Source organism: Elgaria multicarinata, chromosome 8, assembly GCF_023053635.1.
Source record: "Elgaria multicarinata webbii isolate HBS135686 ecotype San Diego chromosome 8, rElgMul1.1.pri, whole genome shotgun sequence".
NCBI classification, from domain to species: Eukaryota; Metazoa; Chordata; class Lepidosauria; order Squamata; family Anguidae; genus Elgaria; species Elgaria multicarinata.
This window is the reverse complement of record NC_086178.1, coordinates 20,814,712-20,840,825: the sequence shown is the minus strand read 5'-3', so window position 1 is coordinate 20,840,825 and position 26,114 is coordinate 20,814,712. Positions and strand designations below refer to the sequence as shown.

Genomic DNA, 26,114 nt, shown 5'->3' with positions numbered 1-26,114 from the left:
CTATAAATAAATTTTAACTTGGTGTTTTAAATTTGTAATTTTGCATTGCTGCTGTTTTTATCTGGTTGAGCTTTTATATTGTATTTTATATTATGGTTTTATATTGTTGTTTTATACTTTGAATGGTTTTAATTTTTGTGAACCGCCCAGAGAGCTCTGGCTATTGGGCGGTATAGAAATGTAATAAATACATAAATAAACAAACAAACTACTTAATCTGGTCTAACTGGCCTAATCTTCAACCAGGGTTTAGTGATGCATGGCTGAATTTCTGCAAGCTCTAGTGAAACCTTGGGATTGTGCACACTCCCTTCTGCCTTTTATCCTCGCACATGGCCGGGAGGAGGACGTAACCAGGATTTAATTTTGCTTTCCCCAGTTTCTGGCTTGTTGTTATGTATGAGCCATGAACCATGGTTTAAGACAAACTCTACTTTGTTAAACAAGACAGCTAATCTGTGCAGGGGTTGTTGCTGGCTTGTTTAACAAATGACTATAGATTGTTGTAAATCTCGAGGCCTGGACCATCTGCTACAACAAGACAGGAACTGGGAAAATCAAAACTAAATCCTGGTTAAGTTCTTCTCCTGGCACGTTTGAGCCTTGTTTGTTGTTGTTTATTCGTTCAGTCGTTTCCGACTCTTCGTGACTTCATGGACCAGCCCACGCCAGAGCTTTCTGTCGGCCGTTGCCACCCCCAGCTCCCCCAAGGTCAAGTCTGTCACCTCCAGAATATCATCCATCCATCTTGCCCTTGGTTGGCCCCTCTTCCTTTTGCCTTCCACTTTCCCTAGCATCAGCCTCTTCTCCAGGGTATCCTGTCTTCTCATTATGTGGCCAAAGTACTTCAGTTTTGCCTTTAATACCATTCCCTCAAGTGAGCAGTCTGGCTTTATTTCCTGGAGTATCGACTGGTTTGATCTTCTTGCAGTCCAAGGCACTCTCAGAATTTTCCTCCAACACCACAGTTCAAAAGCATCTATCTTCCTTCGCTCAGCTTTCCTTATGGTCCAGCTCTCGCAGCCATAGGTTACTACGGGGAATACCATTGCTTTAACTATGCGGACCTTTGTTGTCAGTGTGGTGTCTCTGCTCTTAACTATTTTATCAAGATTTGTCATTGCTCTCCTCCCAAGAAGTAAACGTCTTCTGATTTCCTGGCTGCAGTCAGCGTCTGCAGTAATCTTTGCACCCAGAAATACAAAGTCTGTCACTGCCTCCACGTTTTCTCCCTCTATTTGCCAGTTATCAATCAAGCTGGTTGCCATAATCTTGGTTTTTTTGAGGTTTAACTGCAACCCAGCTTTTGCACTTTCTTCTTTCACCTTTGTCATAAGGCTCCTCAGCTCCTCCTCGCTTTCAGCCATCAAAGTGGTGTCATCTGCATATCTGAGATTGTTAATGTTTCTTCCTGCGATTTTAACTCCAGCCTTGGATTCGTCAAGCCCAGCGCGTCGCATGATGTGTTCTGCATACAAGTTGAATAGGTAAGGTGAGAGTATACAACCCTGCCGTACTCCTTTCCCAATCTTAAACCAGTCCGTTGTTCCATGGTCTGTTCTTACCGTTGCTACTTGTTCGTTATACAGATTCCTCAGGAGGCAGACAAGATGACTTGATATCCCCATACCACCAAGAACTTGCCACAGTTTGTTATGATCCACACAGTCAAAGGCTTTAGAATAGTCAATAAAACAGAAATAGATGTTTTTCTGGAACTCCCTGGCTTTCTCCATTATCCAGTGGATATTGGCCTTAGGCATGCTTAAACCTTGTTTGGGCTCCCAGAGGCTCATCCGCATAGCACTAACCATGGTCTAGCTGTACGAATGCAGGCTTTGAGTTCAATTGCTTTTAATGGGACTTAGTCATGGCTAACATCTTTACACACTGCATAGTTAAACTATAGAATTCGCTACCTCAAGATGTAGTGATGGCCAGCAATTTGGATGGCTTTAAAAGGGGGTTGGATAAATTACTGAAGGAGAAACTTATCAATGGCTACTAGTCCTGATGGCTATGTGCTACCTTCATTATCCGAGGCAATAAGCCTATATACACCAGTTGCTGGGGAAAATGGACGGTAGGGTGCCATTGCACCTGTGTCCTGCTTGTGAGTTCCTGGTATACAGCTGGTTGGCCACTGTGTGAACAGAGTGCTGGACTAGGTGGACCCTTGGTCTGATCCAGCAGGGCTCTTCTTATGTTCTTATGATGCTTATGACAAAGATCACGACCATAAACAAAATTCCGTCAGATGTTCTTTTAAAAGCCTCACTGCTCTGTGTGTTTGTTTGCAAGTTCCATCTTTATTTTTCATTTTTCCTTCATACCTCATTTTCTTCAAAGAGCTCAGAATAGGTAAATATGATTTCTCCAAAGCTCGTGTTTTTTTTTATAGTCTTAGAAAGGCACTTGGTGAGTTGATGCAATGTAAGGACAGAGGCTTTATTTCCCTTGACTAAGGCATTTAGATCACAATTACCTGAAAACCAATAATTTATATTATAATAAGCCCGGACCTTAATGAAGTACTTTTGGTGTTGTCGGTGGAACTTTGGTCTGACTTCCAGACTTGGAACCTGGGATGTCTTATGACATGTTGGTTAGAAGCTCCATAGAAATAAGGCCTATAGTGCTTTTAAATAGTTCCCTGTATGGTTTCCTATTTTCCATTTCACCTAGATTTATATAGCTCTGAATCCTAATGATTATGGCACATGCATGGCTGTATTTACATTTGATCCTTTAGAAAGGAACTTTCACATCCAAGGTTGGAGTTTTGAGTGGAAACTTTAAGTCGCTTGCTTATATAACCACATTCCTTGGTTAATCTGAACTGCTGAGGTAATGAGTTTCGTGGTCTTCATATGTTCCTGAGATAGTTCTTCACATATGTAAAATTGAGTGTGATTGGAAACTTGACTCGGCTCTCGCAAAGAGAAAGTTTATCTAGGCCAGCAAGCAAGGAACTGCAACCCTTGCAAACGGGAATTTGCTTTGCTACTTAACTGTATGTATATCGTAGCTTAAAGATCATCAATGAAAATTTCACGTTTGGTACTTTTCTCAAATAAGCATTGCAGAAAAATGTATTCCTCTAAAGCGAGCAGCAACCATCTCATTTCCCCAAGGATAAAAAAGATTATGTTGACTATTACATCAGATTGATGGGCTCAGGACTGCAACAGACAGTATTATAAAAGTTGCAGGAGTGTGTAATTTACTGTGATAGTTCATACGACTGAACCTATGTCTGCAGACCTTTGTAAATGTTGCCCCTTGGATCACTTAATACCATAAAAAGTTAGGGTGGTGTAATGGTTAAGAGGCCAAGGAATGAATTGGGAAATCTCTGCTTTGAATCTCATATCTGCCATGAATTCACTAGTTTGTTTTCGGCTAGCGTTATGCTGAATATTTCTGTTCCTTTGTTTTCGGCAATTCTTAGGGAGTGGGAGCGAAATGCAGAGTACTGCTTGCCAGTCTGCATTTGATATTTAAACTCATTAGCTGCTGCTGCTATTACTGCTGTGTGTCTGTAATCATACATGTTTTTGTAATGTAAGCTGTTGTGTGAAAGGTGGATAGAAAAATCCCTGTTTAATAAAGTAATAAATACTGCAAAACAGTCTGGAGTGGTGGTGGAGAGAGAATTTTGAAAAAAGCTGTCATGATTGGGGTGGGGCAGGGTTCTGTTTACCTTACCAGGTGTACAAGGTGTTTGAGGTGTCCTTTGCCTGTTTACCAGTTTGAAAATGCCTCTTGTATGCTCACAGAAGCATGGGCATGTCTACATGTCACAGGGCATGTCTACACCAGCCATTTATCCCGGGATTGTCCCGGGATCATCCCTGTGCATGAAAATAACACACAGGGGATCCCGGGAGCAGGCAGGGACGATCCCTCCATTTTCCTGGGATAATCCTTAGGTGTAGAAAGAGCCACAGATAACCTTTCAGCCCAGAAGCAGTTCCCTGGATGCCCATGTGACCATGCAGCTTTGTGTGATCACATGGGCACTCCAGGAATTTCTGCCTCAAATTGTAAAACAACCTGAGTGATACAGCAGATCAAAGGGTAGCAAATGTGCATAAAAGTTTAACCTTTTTGACAACGTGGTCTTATTTCATGCAAAAAAGGTGCAAAATTATACATTAAAACTGGTTCTACAATTGCCATAGAAACTTTCAACACATTATATATGTGCATAAACTGTATCAATTATTTAATTTTACTCTTTTTGCCCTAACAGGACCTGCAGAGGTTCCCATGATGTCACCCAATGGATCTATTCCTCCTATACATGTGCCTCCAGGTTATATATCACAGGTATGCATTTTCAGCAACGGAATTTGGGTAGTGGCAGGGCTTTGTGATCTCCACCAAAGTTCCACAGAATTAAAAAAAAACGGTTATTTTCTTTTTAAAAATAAAAGGAAGCTTCCAGGCCACATGGCTGTGAAGGTAGGCTTGAAAGTGTGTGTTCATTTTGTCAATGACTAGTGACATCTCAGAAGGAAGAGTAGGATATACACTTGTCACTGTCCTCAACAGTGTAGGATGTCACTGTCCTCAACAACTCTTTGCCCTCTCCCTAAGTAGCAGAAGGAGGAAAAGTGTGCAATTTAAGGGAGGGAGTTCTGTGGTCTCTCTAAAATGTCTCTCTTAAAATAACATAGTTACAGTTAAAACTCATCATAAAGATGCTAAACCTACACTTGAACAGTTCTATTTTCTAAAGAAGTCTTCTCTGTAATAATCCGAACGCTATAGAATGACCTTCCTTAGCTTGCTTTTGCTTTATGGTTTTGCAACTTGCTCTAAATGGTGTGAGAAGCTGGAGTATAAACATTTTGAATGAATGAATGAATGGGCATTATCTAGATGAGAGAAAGGTATGCTTGCTTAAGTGAAGTCCTGTTGGGTCTGTTTGTCCATTACTGCTTCCAACTACCGCCTTTGCAAATTGTGGTCCCAGTTTGTGGAATGGCTTGCCGGGAGAGATTCATCAACTTAACATTCTTCCAGAATTGAAGAAATCCATGAAGACTGATCTCTTCCGGCAGGCCTACCCAGATGAATTTTAAGATGCCTTTTTAATGGTGTGCTGCTTTTAATGATGAACTGGTTTAAAATGTTTGAATTAGTTGTATGTATTTTATGGTGTTTTTATTTGTGTTGTACCCCACCTCGATCCAGAGGGAGAGGCGGGTAACAAATAAATAAATAAATATATTATTATTATTATTATTAGGAGTAGTTCCAGGTTTCCAGTCTTACTGCCCATAGAAGTAAGAAGGAACATCCCAATGTACCTCACATTTTGTGCACTGTTTCTTTAAATGAGGGGCAGACGTCTTTCGTATTCTCTGGAAAATTTATTTTTCCCCAAAGCAGACCTGAATAATAATAATAATAATAATAATAATAATAATAATAATAATAATAATAATATAAAAAAAATTCTTACCCGCCTCTCCACTTGGATCGAAGCGGGGAACAACAGTGAATATAAAACATATAAAAACTGATTTAAAACATAGTATACATGATTAAAACAGCCTTAAAACAACCTTAAAACATTCTAAAATTCTGCCTGCAAGTAGATGGACTCTATTAAAACAGTTGTTGGTACCATCAGGAAGGAGCAGTTACTACATGAATAGTAGAACTGACGTACCATCGAGAATAACATGATGATCATAAATAGCAGAGTAGTGGCACCTTGATTATGGAGATGCTTTCTTGGTGCCTGCCCTATGATGCCCTTTTTTCCTGCATCAGGCGAAAACATTTTATTTACAACATTTTAAATTGTTGATGTTTTGAACTTCGCTTGTAAATATTATCTCCTGCTGATTTAAATTTATTTATATTTATAATATAATTTATGATATAAATTTTGATCGTATGCTGCCCTGAAATCCAAAGAGAATGAAGGGCTGTATATAAATGCCCTACATAATAAATACAAAGGTGATTAAGAGTCTGCGCCTGGAAATCAGGAAATCTCTTGTTCAAATCTCACTGCTGCTGTCCTGAACTCACTAGCTGGCTTTCAGCAAGATTCACATTCTTAGTTTCAGGCCTTAGCTAGACGGGCTTTATCCCGGGGCGATCCCAGAGATTGTCCCTGTGCGTCCACATGACGCACAGGGAATCCCGGGGATCAGGGAGCGATGATCCCTCCCTTGCTCCAGGATCTCACCCTCCACTTTAGGCCCGGTTTTTCCTGAGGAGCTCTGCACCCATCGGGGGTGGGGGGAGCAGGGAATTCTTTTTTTAAAAAAAAGGACTTGCCTTTTGCGCACGAGTGCTCATGCGCTCCTGTCTCTTTAAAAAACAAAATGGCAGGTGCGACGCCTCTCCCTCTGAGGTCGTTGCGCACCGCGTGTGAACAGAGGGGGAGATCTCGTGATAAAAATATTGCGGGATCTTCACCCCTCCGTCCTGCTAGACTGCTAGGTCTAGCTGAAGCCTTGGCCTCCCCTCTGTAATATGGGGATAATAATTTTTGCCCTGTTCAGACAACTTGCTAAACTATGATGGCTAAGCGTTTTGAGCTAAACATGATGGCTTAGCATATCATGTGAACCACAACTTAGTGTCTTGTGTGAACCACTCCCAACCATGTTGTCTACATAACCACGGTTTAATGACCCTCACTAACCACTTGCTGCAGAAGAGTTAACAGTCTAACCATGGCTTAGCGTATTGTCTGAACAGGCCCACTGATATTTTTCATGGGATTATCAAAGTGCTTTGGACGCTTGAAAATAGTATATGAATGCCAACTATTACATGCTCAGGGATAGCTAAGAGTGCTCAAGTATAGAAAGACCATTATATGCAAAGTTTCAAAGAGAGGGGGGAATACTGAAATGTAGCCTGAATGTAATAGATTCAGGCCATGCCTACACCAGCCATTTATTCCAGGATAATATCGAAGTTGTCCCTACCAGTCCTCATGCCGCACAGCTGATCCCGCTGTGATCTTGGGTTGACCCCTCAATTATTCAGGAATATCGCTGACTCGTTTTGTAGCTGTTCTTCCAGTTATCTCGCTATAATCTTGATGTCCGAGGCTGGTGTGCCCCCCCCTTTGCGAAGCTGTTACTGTTTAGAGCGAGCCCCCAGCGTGGCCAACCTGCTGTCAGGGGCGTGTCTAGCAGTTTCCATGGTGTGCGGGAGTGGACCACCCACAATTTTCGGCACAGTTTTTGACATATCTCTGCACAGCATCGCATAATCGCTGGACCGCCTATCCGCCTATAACTGTGATTTTGCGTTCAGGCGCATCCCTCCCGATTCATTAAAAAAAAGCCCCATAGCCACGTCATCTGTGTCTCCCCACCCACTACTCCCGATCCACATGCAGAAGCGCTGTCAGGGGGCACACATTCTCCCGCAACAACTCTCCTTTACTGGCGTGTGTCCCATAAGTGACGATCACGCAATTTGCAAACACACCTTCTCCCTTGCGAAAGGGCAGTAGGTGGAGATAAGGCCTCAGCCTACACTCTGGTATTCCACTTATTATTATTTATTTATATAGCGCCATCAATGTACACTTCTCTTTGGAATGTGCATGTAGATGGTCGAAGATTCAGACTGTGGCATCTCTAGCTAAAAGGATCAAGTAGCAAGTGATTGAAATGGTCTCTGCCTGGGTGCCTGAAGAGTTGCTGCCAATCAGATTTTTTATTTAGTACGGTACCGGGTTAGATGGACAAATAGCCTGACCTCTGTTGCTATATGGCTCCCATTGCCAATTGCTTCTCTAAATTACCAAGCAGAGCAAGCTTAATAAAATAAGCCTTAACATCTAAATAAAGCAGCTGGTAGCGTGGTAGGAAAACCTATATATTATCTTTTTCCCCCTGTTGAGCTGAAATGTACTTCCCGCCATGTGGAAAATGAATGTTCTGCTTTGCAAATGACTTCATACCAAATAACAGCTTGAAGCACGTAGTAGTCACTTGATTTAGTTTCCTGTTGTTGTTTGTTGGTGCTGATGTTATAATAGCTGTGTTCCCCTTGTTTGCTCTTGCCTGGGCTCAGTGATGTTGGTAATTAATAGGATTATTGAGTGATTATTTAATTTGCCTTCTGTTTGTTTTGGCACGGGGATGACAGGGATGTAAAGGAAATAAGAACATTCCAGTTTGTGAACAAAAACATATTTTGACTTTGGTTTGGTCGGCCCTCAAAAGCCTACGTCTTGAGCGTTGGGCTGAAAACAGATACCCCTGTGGAGAAATAGCAGGGCCTGTTAAGCGAAAGCCATAAAATCCCTTTTTCCATTTTGTTATGCCAACCCTCTCGACTATGAAGTATTAGACTTGCACATTACCTTTGCTGCCCATTGATTGCAAGTTAGGATCATAAATGTGGCTTCATTTACCACTCAGGGTTCTGTGAAAATGATCAGTAAGAGGAGAGCAGGTCAGATGCTGGGTTTGTGTGATGCAAGGTGGACTTTAGTAGGCATCAACAGAAGAACAGCTGAGTATGTTTTTAAGCTACAAGGGCACCATGTGTACTTTGTAGGGTTGTTGGGTGGGGTCCAGTTCTGTTATATTCTGACTCCCACACCCCTGCTTGTTTTTACTACTATGCCATCCTCAGTCCTTTTGCACTTCCTCATAGATCTCCTTCCTTCACATCTGTCCTTCCTTCAAACCCATCCTCAGAACTCACCATTTCTATGAGGCCTTGGTTTAACCTCTTAATCTTTACTCCATCTGGAATGCATGCAAAAAATGAATAATTGCATTTCCCACCACAGTCTCTTCCTGACCTGTCTGTTTAGGTGTAAACTCCTCGTGAACAGGTGTCTTTTGCTAATGTTGCTCTATGAAGCATCATGTAGATCAAGGGTGGGCAACTTGTGGCCCTCTACATGATTTGGCCTTCAATTCCCATCAACCCTAGCCCTTATGCACAGTGATAATGCTTGCCTGATCCTAACAGTGCTATGTAAATAATACATTAAACCAAATGCCTATTGGCTCTGCAACTTAATAGTTGTAACCCAGAATTGTAATGTATCCAAGTACCAACATATCTTGTCCTCTGCCATATTTGTCACATTTGTTGAGGTGCTGGCCTTTTAGTCTCTGCTTCTCTTCTGTGCTTTTGGTTTTGTGGTCTGGGTCAAGCCAGTTTGCAGTGTGACCACAGAATGGATATTGTTTGTTTGTTTTTATATGACTTGACAAGTTTAGTGTGTGCTGTTGTATTGGCTTATATTGGGAAAGGTCCTTAGCTCAGTGGTAGAGCATATGCTTTTCATTCAAAAGAAATCCCTGGTAGGGTTGGGAAAAACACCTGTTTGAAAATCTGGAAAGCTGCTGCAAGTTCGTGTACATCAAGAGTGAGCAACCTAAGGCCCTAGGGCCACATGTCACTCTCAGCCAAGTTTCAAAAGCCCTCTGCATGTGCTCAGTTCAGACCTCTGGCAGAGGCCATCTGTCCTTTCCTTGGCAGCTGACTTTGCGGGAAGGAAGAGCGCACCGGCGGGGGGGGGGGAGAAAGGGGTGGCAGAAAGAGAAATAGGGTCATCAACCAACCGAGTTTTGGCTCTTCCCACCACTAGCTTCTGCCCTGTTCCCACTGCCAACATGCAGCCCCCGACAGTTGTGTTAGTCCATTAGAAAAATGTCACAATTCAGTCAAACCATATCTTTATTAGGATCACAAAATAGGGAGCATAATTAACATAGGTACTTGAATAAGTAGTTTTAGTTTAATGTATTGCCATGATTTTTGTGTGTGGAATGTATGTATCAAGCAGGCCCAAAAGGTCAACCATGCCCTTTTGCCAAGGTCAAATCTGTGGCCCCGAAAGCAAACTGCTTGCTTTGGCTGAAGCTAGTAGACTGCCTGACTGTCCCTAGCCCAGCTCAGATGGCCATCTTGCCTCCACATGTCACCCCTCCCATTCTGTCAAGCCTAGATATCCATCCAGCCCTTTGGCCATTCAGCAACTTAGAAAAAGCAACCACACTGTGACCCGGGTCGCATGATCAAAACAAGCCACGGTGGCTTGTTTTAATCCCCAGCACGTGTTGGGCACCATTACCCTAACTACCTGCTCAGGCATATCTTGTCTTATCATCCGAACTCAACATGGCTTGTTGGAGGGGGGGTAACAACCCTCCAATAAACCATGGCCTGTTGTCCGCTCAGCACAAGCCATAGTGACTTGTTTGATTGTGTGAACAGGTGGCTAGTGTTAAAGGCACCAAAAATTGTATATATGAAGGTTATCCCATGAAGTTCAAATCAAGATAGGGAGCCATTTCTAATACTCTCAAAATTCAGAATAGTGACTGACTTTGTAACAAGTTAGGGGAGATAAATATATGTGTGAATCTGTTATCTCATATTCTGCCTAATCTGGAGGTGATCCCCCCAAAATTGCTAAAAGATGGGACTGTTTTTTAAAGCTGCCCACAGTTTTCATGAAAAGTGTTTTCCTTTTCAGCTCAACCCACAGTAAAAACCTTGTTCTCTTGGACAAATGACAGATGGAAATCCTATTGTTTATAGATTAGAAATACTGAAGTGCAAGAACTTCTAAGTCAGAAGTCACTGTAGATACAATCTGTTTATGAAGTCTTGGATAAATCTCTTCAAATGTATGGAGTCTCTAATTCTCCTAGTAATAGTGAAAACAAGATTAACCTTATAAATGTGGCTATAAACTTTTAATCTGCCCATAGAGATTTTCCACCCCAAACATATCCAAGGTCAACTTATATACCAGTATTTACCAGAATCTTTGGGCATGATCAAGGTCTTTGGGAAATCTTTGGGAAAGTTCAGTATGAACTAAGCCCAAGGACATTTGGAACTGGGCTTTCCGTGGCCTGATTTACACACAGCAAACAACCTACAGTTCATTTACCAAGGTTTTTCAGCAGAGCATGGGAGCAAACCATGGGTTAAAATTCTGGTTTGTTTCTCCCTCAACAAATCAGGGTTTGCACATCATGGACAAAATCCCTGGGTTATTTACAAAGCAGAAGTGGATGAGTAGTTGGGAGCCAGGTCACTTGCCCCCGCGAGCTGCCAAACAAGCTATGGTTAACACCATGAGCTGTTTGTTGTGTGTAAATTGGGTCTTTGTGAGCCATATAGACATGATAGCAGCAGTTCTATGTGGTTAAATGTGTAGCTGGCCCAAATCCATAGGAAGGAGGAGGTGAGTGACTATCAGATGCATGGTCAGTGCAGCCTCCCTATCTAGGGTAGGGCTTCCTCAGAGCCCCCATCTTCTACATGATCAGGTCCGTTCCATGTTTTAAACAAAGATTAGGAGAGTCCACACATTATGAATAGCAGAAGCAGCTAAACAAATCATGGACCTTCTATCTATAGTTGGTTTAATGTGACATGCAAACCAGGGACTTTGGTTTGTTGTTCTCCCAACAACAAACTGGATGATTTCCCTGGCTCGTCAGGGGAGAGACGAGACAGAGTTCCTGGTTTACATGCCATGCCAAATCAGGACTGGGCAAGTCATGGCCCTCTGGATGTTTTGGCCTCAAGCTCCCCTCACCTTTGGCTAAGCTGGTTAGGCTGATGGGAGCTGTAAGACCAATTACCTGGAGGGCCACAATTTGCCCATGGATAGAAGGTTTGTTTAGCTGCTCTTGCTTGCCTTAGGAGAAATCAGGCATTGTGCAGAAGCATGCTACTCATAAATACCATGCTGTAGTGCCCCCAGAATGCTGGCTTATTTTGAGATTTGAACAAGATCATTAAACACATATAGTCATGTCTGTGTTAGATCTTAATTTCTCAATAGCACAATTTTTAAACTTTTGGTTTTTCGTATTGTTAAAAGCCACAAATAAAAAAAAATAGCTCACGGTTAGTCCGATCAACTCTGTTGGTGTTGGTCTTCATGAGAAAGGCAAGATTTGTTCTTTACAGGGACCAGTAGTGCATGTATTATAGTTATTCTTTGATCTCCATTCAAAATCTCATTGTTAAAGCAATTACGGAATGCCTTGCTATAATTAGTGTGGCTGCCTGAATGTCTGCCGTGAGCTACGTTACCCCCAAAATTGCTGGCACTGGATATATTTAGACATAGATGTTATCCTTTCTAACCATGTAAAGCCTTTTTCTCCCTCTCCTCCCTCCCCTTTTATGGGACAAAAGTATGTGTGTGTTAGAAAATTAATTCAGGTGCATATTCCACCAATTATATTAATTTTACTTCTTCCCTTTACAGGTAATAGAAGACAACACGGGTGTTCGCAGGGTGGTGGTCACACCTCAGTCTCCGGAGTGTTATCCACCCAGCTATCCCTCCGCCATTTCTCCAACCCACCATTTACCGCCGTACCTTACCCACCATCCACATTTCCTTCATAACTCTCATACGGCTTTCTACCCACCTGTTACTGGGCCTGGAGACATGCCGCCCCAGTTTTTCCCTCAGCATCATCTGTCCCCCTATGGAGAGCAAGGTGAGCTCAACCGTGCACGTTTTCTAACCTCTGTGTGCTCAGCTATTTTCCCCCCAACGTCATCATTTTTGGAGCAGGATTGATCGATGTTAAATTTAAGAGATGTACAGTACATAGCCCTTTGAGACTACAATAGGTTTAGAAATATTTTTTCCTCTGAAGTTATTTCTCCCATAGAGAAAAAAATGTTTTTGCTTTGAAGTAATATGGGAGGAAATCTGCAAGAAAATTTTGCCTGATATCTTTGGGTTCTAACAGGAGTGCCCCTGCTCTTGTCACCAGTCAGCTTAGAACAGGAATCTTTAGTATTGTTAGGGGTTCATGGAGTAAGAGAAACTTAAGGATGTGTGAATCCGCACAACTTGCTGGACTTCTCTGAATGCTGTCTCAAAGTGTGTGCCGACTGACGTTTGTGTCGGATTGCGATCTTTTTTCTTTTTGCAAACGTGTGTGTCAATTGTGTGTATCTTTGAAACATACACATTCTTCTCCCATGGATTAAAGCTTATTTGTGCACAATTTTCATCTACATTTTTCAAATGTATGCATGCTGTCACACACATATATTTTTTTTGGGGGGGGGGAGCCGCGAATCACATTGCAAGCTTGAAAATGTATGAACTTCAACCGCAGATTATGTCAGACTCTGTGTTCATTCCAGAATGTGTGAACTGGGTAAATCCTGATGAAAAAGGATTTGAAATGGATTTCTCATATGTCCCTAGAGAGACTTCAGGAGAAATGGAAAGGAATACAGACACCCTATTTTCCCCACCCACCTGCAATGTTCCTGCAGGTTCAGGTCTTTGTGTGTGCATGCTGAAGAATCCCCTGAGCATTCAGAAAACCCTGTCTTTCTTGTCTGAGAGATGCACTTTTTTTTGCTGCGCAGCTGATAGGCACAGGGCCACTAACTTCAGTATTAGAATGAATAGTCTGATAAAACAGATGCACCCTGGCAGCATAATGAGCAGGTGGCTCTGGGATGGCATTATAAATTGTGGATTTGTACCCAGATGGTGGAAGAAGAATGGTGACATGTTGGAAGATTCAAAAGATAGCTGGAAACCTACAAAGCAAATCCAAGTCCACCATGGGAAAGCTACAGATAAACACACTAAACTAAGATAAGGATATTCTAGGACAGCCTTTGCCAACTTGGTGAATGTTATAATTCCCATCATCCCCAGCCAGCATGGCCTTTGGCCAGGTTAGGGAAAGCTCAAGTAACTGAGTATGCTTAACATAGATAAAAATGCTCTGGCAGAGGATGGGAATATGTTTGCAACGTTGAAATGTTAAAAGAGAAGAGGAGGAATATTACAGAGACCTGATGCTAGTTTGGGTCACTGCATTATGCATCAAGTGTTCTCATCCTGCCTAGTGGAAGGCTTGTGCTATGGCCTCGGATGTAACATAGGGATAATAACATTAGCAAATCTTACTAGTAGGATTGTTGTTCCCGATTGCTCAGATAATGTACTTCATGTGTTTTGTGCACTTCAGAGAATCCTACACACCAGGAGAGGATGAGAACAGATTGGCTTACTGTAGTGGAAAGTAGGTTTGGGTTTTGCTTCAGGCCCAAGGCATCATACATCAGAACATCAGAAGAACCATGCTGGATCAGACCAAGGGTCCATCGTATCCAGCAAGTGTGGTGTAGTGGTTAGAGTGTTGGACTGGGACTTAGGAGATCCAGGTTTTAGTCCCCACCCAGCCATGAAGTTCACTGGGGGACTTTGGCCTAGTCACTGAGTCTCAGCCTAACTTTGGCGAGGATGATGATCATATAAGCCAGGTTTTAGTCCCCACTTGACCATGAAGCTTACTGGGTGACTTTGGGCCAGTCGCTGACTCTCAGCCTATCCAACCTCACAGGCTTGTTGTTGTGAAGATAAAATGGAGAGGAGAATAATAATGTAAGCCATTGCATTGCAAGAGGGGAAAAGATGGAGGAGGAGAAGAAGACAATACATGGCCAACCAGTTGCCTGTGGAAAACTGACAAGTAGGACACAAATGCAAGAGCACCCCTACCTTAGCATAACAGCTTTCAGGAGTCCACCTCTGTGCATCTATTCCAAGCATTTTTATGTATTTATTTATTTATTGCATTTTTATACCTCCCAATAGCCGAAGCTCACTGGGCGGTTCGCACATATTTGTGCTGTGTTTGAATTTGGCCATCCGTGATAAGATTAAGCGAAGGAAATTTGATCTGACAAGCCATGCCCCGCAGGCAATGGTCAATGTCAAAAGCAAACATGAGGCCGTGCTCATTCATTAATGAATGGAGACGAAGCACCTTTATGCCCCTTGTCATGTCGGTCATGCAGCGACTTCTCAAAAATAGAAGAAGGAGATTTAAAAAACTGTTTTGGTTTCTTCTGCCTCTTGAATGGAATGTGCCATCTTTGAAAGCACTATCCAGTTCCTGAGGGTAACACGGCAATCCTTAATTGCCTCCAGAGGTATAGATGAAGTATAGAAAGTGTGAAAGAACTTAATCCTGTCCAGACCATGGGCTGTTACGTTCCCAGCCTTAAACAGAATCTTTGTTTGGTCTCTATATAAGTGCGGAAAGCAGAAGAATTCCACATATACTATATCTAAATTGGGGCAAGGAGTGGAGTCTTTATCAGAAGGTGCGTCATGCAGCAATTCTTCATTTGATCATGGTTTTTAAATGTATGGCTGATTTGGATGCACAAGGCATGGGCTCCAATCAGCACCTCTTACACTTAAGAGTACAATCCTATGTATGTTTAGACAGAAAAAGGCCTACAATTCCCATGGCTGTCAGGGGAATGCTGAGACATGTAGGACTTCTGTCTAAACATGCAAAGGATTGCGCCCTTGATGTGGCAACTGTAACAAAGGTTATTTAAAATACTAAGTACCTAAAATACTAAGCAAAAAGCTAAAACATCAGCCACACTGATACAGGACATTCAGAAAAGCTACATGCCCATGTCCACATGTTTGAATTGTATTTTGTATTTTCGTAATGTATTTAATATTTTAACTGTTCTATTGTGTTTTAGTTGTTTAACTTTTTGCAAAGCGCCCAGAGAACATTAGTTATTGGGCAGATCAGAAGTGTAATTTATTAAAATGAAATAAAATAACACGCACACATGCTTCTGCTCCAGTGGGCAAGATGTTCCATAACTTTGGGGCCATGTCTCAAGGGAACATACTTTCCTCACAGGGTTTAACTACATTCCGAAGGTGTAGGCTTCTGCATCCTCGTGGACTTACAGGAACTGTGCTGTCAATTTAGGCCAAGATTGTCTTAGCTCAACTTATCATTCATGGAAGTAACGCCCCTTGGTTTTATACGACCCCACTTTGCTAGCTGATTTTCCCCAAACGCCATAGCTTCGCTGCAGCGAAGCAGAATCAATACAGTTACATGGCAGGAGTGAGTGCAGGTTTTCAGGCAGGAAAAATCACAGAGCCATTGAGAGATGATGGGAATGGGGAGCAAATATTGAGGGACTGGAAAACTGCAGAGCCCTTCTCCCTTCTCCCCCCTCCCCCTGGAACTGTGCTCAACATTGAAAGCCTGGTACAGTTCAGTCCAGTTCTGCGTTACATATCTTAACTGCCCTTACTTTCATTCCCCGGAGTTTAACATCACCATGGCAGCCATTCCTAGGCTTGTCAAGCCCAGCCCCTGCCCTGTATTCCCACACTTACCTTGCACTGGGATCCAACCCTAGCTACGCCCACTTTCTTAACTCAAACCAAAGCCACCATCTGTCAGGGTCAGGGGCAGCAAGGCCTCAGCACAGGAACACCAGGGCTGGGATGGACCGAGATGGAACCAGCAACAGAGTCCAGGCAGGGCCAGAGGCAAAGGGCAAGGTCCAGAAGCAAGCAGGGTTCAGAGTCCAAAGGCAGAACAGACTCCAAGCAGGGCAAAAGGCATGGTCCAGAGATGAGCAGGGTTCAGGCAGGGCCAAAGGCAAGGTCTGGAGTCACAGGGAGTCAGGAACAGGCTACAGCAAGCACAGGAAACTGTGTTGGTGTAGTAAAGGCTGCAGTGGAAATATCTTTCTTATATAGCCCTTCCCTGGCTGCTCCCAGCTGGTTTGCATCAGCCCATCTGGGAGTGCTTGCTGATATGGGCCTGGGTCCTGCAACTACTCTGCAGCTGGCAAGGTGCACTGTGGCCGCCAGGTAGTGCTGCAGGACAGATCCTGACACTATTGACAAAGAAACGACGTGGTGACATTGAAGCAATTGAAAAAGTCACGATAAAATGTCACTTTGCAAAAGCGCAGTTTCGCAGGAAAAAGACAGATGTGGCTGTGAGTTGATGGCTGCATCATTTAAACAATGGGGCGCAGCTGCACAGCCATGACGGGGTATGTAGGGCATATAGACAAGCCCTAGGACTTCCTTTGACACTTGTTTAAGTTTAGAATGTTAGAGGTATGTCTTTTTTGTAAAATATAAAATCACAATATGTTTTCTTTTGTTTCATTCCTCGGTGCTTTTAACTCCTGTGTCATAGTATCTACATCTAAAATGGAAGAAAATTTAGATTAAAAACATAAAGAGCAATTGTATGCTTTCCAGATGGTGTCTGAGGAGCCCCAGGATACTGGGGATTTCCCCCCCTGAGGCATAGGCAGAGCTGGGGCCTCGGAGAGGAAAATCCGCTCTTGGCTTCGCCCACCTCACCCCAGCTACTATAAAAAGTTTCAAGGTGGCTGTTCTCCCAAGTTTGCTATTGCAGCCTCAGAAGAGGACAGAGAGGGAGGAAAGGGGTGTGCCAGTGGACGGCATGGAGGGAGGAGAGGCCGTGGTTCCACCGAATCCACAAGCCTCTCAGCCTCCATCCCCAGCCAGGTAGGTGAGCTGGCTCGTCTCACTCACATTATAACAGAAGAGGACAGAGAGGGTGCAAATGCCTCTGCTACTCCTCCCGTCCTGCCTGGTTCCTGCCAGCAGGGTTTGGAATAGACTATCTCAGAGCCCTCCGTCTATCAAGTGTCAGTCCTGCACTCTTAATGGTCTTACTAGGTAATTTTGTTTTAAAAATTCCCAAATTCTGCAGCTAGAAAGGAACATTCTGCAATTGGACAGATTTAGGATGAAGGCTCTTATTCTGTCCTCTTTACAGATGCTAAGGTAGCAAAATACATTGGGAAATCTGCAGAAGCACAGTTCTGAATTTTGTGCTCAGTTTTGTGGGAAAGATGAATAGGATCTCCTAGGAAATGTTTTGCATGGAGTACATAAAAGGCAGGGACATATCAAAGGAAGGAGCCACATTGGGAGTGACTGATAGTGTCAATGGAAGAAAGTTGTCCATACCCTCTTCTCAACAACCTCAACATCCTAGGAAGATCCTCTATAGTTCAAGTTCTAAGAGGAAAAATTATAGAACATCTGTTGTGGTCACCTGCAGTTTTTGGCTGCACTTGCTTGGCAGGACATTTTCAAATTAAAGGATGACCAACGCCTCTTAAAAAATTATCAGGATTGGCTCGTACTGCAAAATGTTAATTGCAGCCATGTGAGTTTCTAGGTCTCTTGTTTATGTTGTATTTGAAAACCTGGAATGTAAAATATCCCAGGTTACAACAGAGGTTTACTAGCACTACAAAACCACTTTGCTCTGTTTTATTATTTAGTCAAATATATATTACTGTAGACACTGGACCTTCTACATATATGTAGAAAGTTATAGTATCTACAGATTGAAAGTTCTAAGGTGTTTACTGAATCCATGTTAAGATGCTAGCAGAAATTAACTCCTGAAGTTTCTGCAGAAGTAAAGAACGTGTTCACACTGCCAGCTCCACGGGGTGTCTGCATCCTACTGGGGTGAAGCTCTTTACTGCTGGGAGGATAGCTGCAAGCATACCCATTATCAGATCTGTTAGACATAGGCCATGTTTCAATGTCAACTGTAGCTTTCCCCGACCTGGTGCCCTACAGATGTATTGGATTACAACTCCCATTTTCTCCAGCCAAGAACAAGCTAGAAGCGAGCCTCATGCTAGAACAAGCTTCAGTGAGCCTCAGGCTCACACGCTTGCCCTCCTTCTCTTCTGTGGCTGCAGAAAATCAGAAGCTTCTATCTCTGTTTTTGATTAAACATAGTTTAGTGTTATGCTCAGACACTAAACTGTAGATAATCTTAATCATGGCTAATGAAAATAAGCTAGCTTCATAAACTATGGTTTGAAATCAGCTGGTTTCCACTAACAGCCATCCCTCCAGATGTTTTGGATTACAAATCCCATCATTATTGGCCATGCTAGCTGGGCCTGATGGAAGTTGTAGTCCAAAACACCCGGAGGGCATTAGGTTGGGGAAGGCTGCACTAATAGTTATGATTAACCACAGTTTAGGGTTTGGATAACAGCGCAAACTGTGGTTTATATATAAAATGGAAGCAAAAGGTTTATTTATTTATTTATTTATTTATTACATTTTTATACCACCCAATAGCCGAAGCTCTCTGGGCGGTTCCCAACACCTTGCACCCATGCTGCAGAGGTGGGTGTTGGCACGTGAGTCCAAGGTTAGCTGTGGCTCATTCTTGTCATGCTAAACTATGGTTTAAAATGACATCTGAACCCAGCCAGAGTGTACATTTCTACAGTAAATAAATAGTGATGGAATTTTCATTGCAAGCTGATCTGCATCTCTTTAATTTCAGAAATTATATATGGAATGTCCAATTACATAAGGGAAGATCAGTACAACAAACCACAGCACAAAAAAATCAAAGACAGACAGATCGATCGCCAAAACCGTTTGAACAGCCCTCCTTCATCCATCTACAAGAGCCATGTGGGAAACTGTACAACGGTGTACAATGGTACCGTCAAGACTCATAATGGAGCCGCAAATGGGGGTGGAAGCGGTGGAGGAGTTGGAGGTGGAGGAATGCCTGCCTTGAAGAAACCAGAACGCCGATCAAGGAGCAGCCCAAAATCGAATGAGCCGGATTTGCATGGTAAAGTTAACTGATGCAGTTTAAAATTCTTTCTGAGAATTCAGAATTATGAAAATATGCTCCTGGCTGGCATAAGTAAGTTGTAGGAACATGAATGCCATGGACATACAGAAGCCATGTTATTATTATTATTATTTATTTATATAGCACCATCAATGTACATGGTGCTGTACAGAGTAAAACAGTAAATAGCAAGACCCTGCCACATAGGCTTACATTCTAATAAAATCATAATAAAACAATAAGGAGGGGAAGAGAATGCACCAAACAGGCACAGGGTAGGGTAAAACTAACAGTATAAAGTCAGAGCAAAAACTGGCACAAAAGCTGTAGTTCAGTGTTCCTATGCTTTGAAGTTTGCAAAGGAAGAACAAAAATTGCTTGCTTAAGTACTCTTTTGTCGAGCTATTTCACACATTACACAGTAACTCGGGTTTGCCTCAAGCGTGTATACTCAACAGGGAGCAGCAGCAGTCAGGAATCCCTAACAAGTGTCCTTATATTTTATATATATTACTAAAGATGTTTATCACATTCACATCTACAAGTTTAGGCAGAAACGTTTGGATTTTCAACCTAAAGAGTGAATGTGTGAACCAGACCTTGGATATGATCTAGTAGCAGCGTTAAAAATAGTTCCTTTGGGTTACAATCCTGTACACACTCACCTGGGAGTAAGTCCCATTGAACTCAGTGGATCTTACTTCTGAATAGACAGTGAGCCTTTTCAGATGACACTTCAGGATCTGTGGTTAGTGAAACTGTGGTCCTCTGGGGTTAGCACTAACCACAAGCCGTGGTATCACACACAACACTTTAAGCCATGGTTATAACCGCTAACCCTGCTGCAGACGGTCCAGCTGTGAGTGAGCAGGATTTAGCCAAACACATTGCTTAAGACACCTTAAACCCTGTTGCTTAACCAAAAGCCTTAACCAGCAGGGTTTAAGGTGTCTTCTGAACAGACCCATGTATAAGACTGCACTGCCAAAATAGCACTTCAAATGTATTAGGGCTTAGTAAATTTCCTGTGTTGCATGGCCTACACCAGGGATGAACAATACGCGGACCAAGTGCGCCCACACTGCCAAATTAGGTGGCAGCAAAAAAATTAAAAATTGTTTTAAAAAACCTATAACTACATCTGCATGGGTACTAAATTCCATTGACGTTTGCCCTTCCTTGTGAGCAGATCACACATCTGTATGCTTCCAAGCCACAAAATAAAAACTCACACTGGAATGGCCAGAGGCATTGTGGAAGCAATGTGGAAGACTGGAGATAAGTAGTAGAGCCTGGACAAGAAGAAAACCCATTCAGCTTGGGAGCTGTAATAGGCTTCTTGAGTGAAGTCTGGCATTGCATAGACATACCCATGGGACTAGAGTAGCTAGTAGTCATGAAGTAATGCCCAACTATCACAAGAGCCCAGCTGTGTCGTATTACTTCAATGCTGTTTATGTCATATCGTGTCTGAAACGTGTCTCTGGTGTACCTTGGAAGACTCGCAGTAACATCAACATACTGTTATGGCAGCCCTTGTGATCTCCATGTTCTCCAAAATACAGCCAATTGGACACCTCAATTTCCGATAGGGTAACAGTGCCTCTTTATTGCCAGTAAAGCCATTCTTGAAGTTTATGGATTGCTTTTATATTCGATAAACTGTAAAATGCTTCATTTTAATGAAAATACGTGATGGAACCAGTTGACAAACAGCGAGCACATCCCTTGCTCCACCTCATAATGTAGCAAAAACAACCATTCATCTTTCGTACTTCTCCTTGGTGATATTTTACAATAGCTGTGAACAATTTAATTCACTTTTAGTTCGTGGATGGTGATAGATGTAAGGATATAATATTTCCTTTTAAAACTACCAAATAACAGAAGTTGTCTGGGTGGCGTAAAAAATAGATTAAACGCGTAAAATACAAGACACCAAAGAAATAAATACGAAACAGCACAGTATAAAACCAAAGTAAAGTCAGCAAAGAAAGACATTGCAGTACTAAGGTCTAGAAGCACTAAAAGAATTTCTGAAACGTCTGGGGAAATCTTTACCTGGTGCCAACAACCATAGATGCCAGGTGACCTTTCTGGGGGAGGGCGTCTATCTGCCTATTAGACCTGATTTCTCCTTTCATAGAGCCAATCTGTACTGGTATTTTAGAGTTGTCAGAAATCATGGATGCTTGTTGTGCTAGTTTCCCATGGCCATCCAATGTAACTTGCAATGCTAAGGTTAGGATTCTACTTTGCAGTCATTCTGATCTCCTTCAGTTTTGCCCACTAGTGGTTCTGATAGCTACTTTCGCCTTCCACCGGCTTCCAATAGTTCTTTCTCAGGGTCTACACAGTTTCCCAGGGTGTGACTGTTCATTTTAACAAATTTGATTTTCTTGCAAGCAATTTAATATGGATGTTCAATGAAATGTGCTAATAAATGTCTGCCTTTATGATCATGGAATCATAGAATAGTAGAGTTGGAAGGGGCCTATAAGGCTATTGAGTCCAACCCCTTGCTCAATGCAGGAATAACTAACAGCCTTGAGGTACCCAAATGACTATTAGATTTACTGTGGCATACACTTTTGTCGACTAGAGCTCACTTTATAAGAAATGAATTGCTATCCTCAGCTGGGCTGTACATACTTGCATAAATCTGTTAAGTGTAGAGGGGGCAAAATGTAAACTATGGGGCCAAATTGTTATTATTAACTCTCTTTTCTCGCTTGTGGTGGTTTTTCTAGATAGACATGATGGGCTTTGCCAAGTCATGCTGTTTTTTTACTGATTCAGAGATATCCTGACTATTGAACATGTTTTAAGTATGACTGCTTTCTGAATGTTGGTATGGATGTATTTAGGTAGGCCCAGTTTCTGAAGGTTTTCTGTATAGTTTTTTGATGTGATGCTAGGGACTGATGTGACTAATGGATTATTATTATTATTATTATTATTATTATTATTATTATTATTATTATTGCGTAAACCTGTCAAGATAATAAACCTTTTGCATTTCATGACCTCTTGGTTCCACTGTTTACATTTCCTACTTCTCTTTTCCCATTTTTCTGCCAGTTCAGGATGACACTTCATTTGTCTGATGAAGTGGACTATGGTCCACAAAAGCTCATGCCATAGTTAAGCCATGTTCACACAAAGTAACAAGTCAGGATTCTTCAGAATCTTGGCTTAATGTTTATGATAAAGCTTGGTGCCTGCTTGCTTTCTTGGCCCCTCCCACCAGCAGGGGTGGCTTCACTAAGCAGGATATCACCAGGACGAAAAGTCTTAATTTTATGTCTGAACCCAACCCAGGGCTTATTTCTCCCAAACAAGCCTGTAACCATGAGCCAACTTCAACCTCTGGCTTCAGACTGCTAGGAGAGTGACAAACCAGGAGTCCCAGTTTGGACATAATACTAAGCTGCTTCCTCCTGGTGAGCTCCTGCTTACTGAAGCCCTTCCTTCTGCAAGGAGGCGCTGAGCAGAAGCAACCAGGCATGTGCTCCAGCAGACCTCCTTGTCAATGATAAGCCAGGATTCTCCAGAATTCTGTCTTATTGTTTTGTGCAAATATAATCTTAATCTCTCATTTTCAAAATAGTTCCTTTGTTCTGTGTGCTGCAACAGACTAACACAGCTATCCCTCTGGAATTTGCCATTATGTCAGGCAGGGTGTACGTAGATGGAGACCCTCAATAATGCCAGGATCTCTCGGGCTGGAGTCCAGTGCATCTCTGGGTTCTGTGCATACAAGCACATTACAAAGTGTCATGAGTGTAGGGGAAGTTTTAACTGCATTGCAATCAATATCCCCTCTCTGTTGAAGCTCTTTCCTTTTTTCCATTCAATTCAGTTGATTTGTTGCAGTAAATAGTCTTACAAAGTTGCACACAACAGAAAAACCCTCCCATGTGTATGCACACCCACATATATATTCTCCATGTATATGGAGACTAAAGGAGGAAATACAATTCAATCTGAATGGCTACAAATATCTGGTGCTTACATTAGGGTCATCTCCGTTTGGCCTTCTTTGGTGTGCAATATTTCCAAGACTGCGTCCCGATCTTCCTTCACTCGCAGTACGCCAGATGACAGACAGTGGAGCATGCTTTTAGACATGCTGCAAGCTACACATTCTAGATGGGTAAAATGATAGAATCTCATCTGTGTACACATATGGGTACACACCTCCTTCATCATCTTTCAGGTCTCCACCCATCTCACCATCAGAAGTGATGAAAGAGAATACCTTGAGGACAGCTGGCACCTGCAATACTGCTTCCTCTTCCCCAGACACAACAAAGCAGTTGCCTAGGCAAAGTGCCTTAAAGGTACACTAAGGAGTGGGTGCAACAATTGGAAGGAGTGCCCGCTCACTGATGTGCTTGGTATCCCTTCTACTGCTTGGGGGCAAAGCAAGTATCCCATTTGTTCAATCGATGGACAGGCTTTGAATGAAATCCATGGATGCAGTCCAATGTTAGTCCAACTTAGAGTATCATTAAACAGAATGGAACTTAAGTTAGACTAACACTAGATACAAAGCATTGGATACTACCTATGGGTGGGATCCATTTAAAGCTTTCTGCTGACATAACTGTGGCTGCCAGCAGAATGGGGAGAGCGGCCATTAGCCTTCTCCCCTGGTAGCCACCTCATGCTCTCAAAATCTTCTCTGGAGGATTGGAAAGTTCTCTGGAGCAGATGGCGGGAGGGTCCAGGAAGCTGCAGTGATAAGGAGAGTCCTGTCACACAATGTTGGTTTCTGCACTATAACTGGGACTAAGTCTTGTTATGTGTTTTTTAATTCATTTCTGATATTACGGAGCTACCACAGTCCTGTAAAGGAGAAAACATGACTTCTTGTGTTCAAATAGCAGTTCAGCCAGTGATTTTGATGGGCACAACTATGCGGAGACATATACAATTTTAATAGTATTACCCGCTATGCTCACAAGAATCCTTCAAATCTGGTTCTGAAAACACCTCTAGCAATGGATTCTCCCCACATCTCACCGACCTACAATTTTCAGAATTCTTTGGAGGAAATAATGACATAGTATTACAAAACTGGGATGTGTTCATAGTTGTAGATATAGCCACTGTGCCCTTAAAGATGTCCCTGACTATGAGCTTTAGTTCCTCATCTGTAAAACAGCAATATTAGCAAGTGTACTCACAGAGCTGTTGTGATTTTAAAAAAGGGATTATAGTTTGGTGGTAAAGTTGTACATTTACCACCGAACTATAATCCCTCTTTCTATATATTGTATAGAAATGCAATAAATAAATAAATAAATAAATAAATAAATAAAAATTCAAAATGGCATCTGCATGCAGTTTGACATAGTGGTTAGAGTTTTGGACTGGGAGTCGGGAGATCTGGGTTCTAGTCCCCATTCGACCATGGAAGCTCACTGGGTGACTATGGGCCAGTCACAGACTCTCAGTTCAACCTACCTCACAGGGATGTTGTTGTGAGGATAAAATGGAGAGGAGGATTGTGCCGCCTTGGGTTGCTTGGAGGAAAAAAGGCAGAATATAAATGTAATAAATAAATAAATAAATAATGCACTGCAGATAATTGTAAGTTATTTAACCCACAATAAGTCACCATGTCATGCAACCTGGCCCATAGTCAACCTGTAGTCTGGGTTGTTGTTAAACGCAAGCCAAGTCATAATCTGACCTGCTTTATTATTATTATTATTTATTTATATAGCACCATCGATGTACATAACAAAAGCTATTCGTTTTTGCAAAATCTTCCAAATCTTTCTATAAACATCTTGCTGTTTTGCCAGCAAGTTATCCTGATACAGTATTCTGGCATTGTATATGTGTTGAGTGTGCAGCTGAGGTCAAGGCTACAAATGTAACACAAAGTTAGAGAACACCCCTGTAGGTTTGCAAAGCTCCTGTTGCAGAGGGCTTTGTTCCCTTCTGACTTAGCAGCTCCAATGGCATTTATGAAATGGCACACCTGTGCCCAGACCTGCAATACATCCCTTTGTCTCTCATGGTGATGGCTCGCGTCAATAAGGTCCTGCATGTCAGAGCTACAAAGGTTCGCCTTCCTTGCCCCCTCCCAGCTTTTCACACTTGGAACTTTTGGCCATGTCTGTTGACTTCAGCATGCAAATTCAAGTGCTGAAGTCTCAAGTCAAAAAATGAAAGCATGTTCTTTTTGTGTTATTTTTTTTCTCAAGCTGGCAGGGAAGGATTGCTGCTGTTAAAATAAATAAGTAAAGGAACAGACCACTTCAGCATTCATTTGCTTCAATCTCACGTTACGACTTGCGCCTGCAAAGCTGCCTTTTGAAGTTTACTGATCATGAACTGACACCAGCAAACATTGGTGGAGTTTTGTTTTACCTTTTCTGTGTTGTTTTGCTTGCCTTCTCAAAGCTCACTTTTCTAGTGACAAACTGGTGCTTAGCAGTTATGCTGCAGAAAACAGCCATTTGCTATTCTGTGAGTGAGCCAGGCAAAATCAGCTGTCCCATAGGGCAACTGGAGGTTGCATTCTTTGAAGGCACCCAATGGCTGGTTGAGGGGATTTCCAAACAAGCTGATAATTAATCTGAGCACACCACTCAATGGTACCCCTAGATGTGTAACCACTGC

At 42.3% G+C, this 26,114-nt stretch overlaps 1 protein-coding gene across 2 annotated transcripts in view; it reads left to right on the top strand.

Annotated features, from left to right (window-relative positions):
- The window catches only part of FNDC3B (fibronectin type III domain containing 3B), a 328,130-nt gene that overhangs the window by 172,315 nt on the left and 129,701 nt on the right, over window positions 1-26,114 (top strand). For both annotated transcript variants that reach the window (XM_063131975.1, XM_063131976.1), the window contains exons 4-6: window positions 4,256-4,332; window positions 12,251-12,488; window positions 19,173-19,472. In XM_063131975.1, coding sequence (XP_062988045.1) covers window positions 4,256-4,332; window positions 12,251-12,488; window positions 19,173-19,472 — 615 coding nt within the window. The remainder of the gene's footprint in view (window positions 1-4,255; window positions 4,333-12,250; window positions 12,489-19,172; window positions 19,473-26,114) is intronic.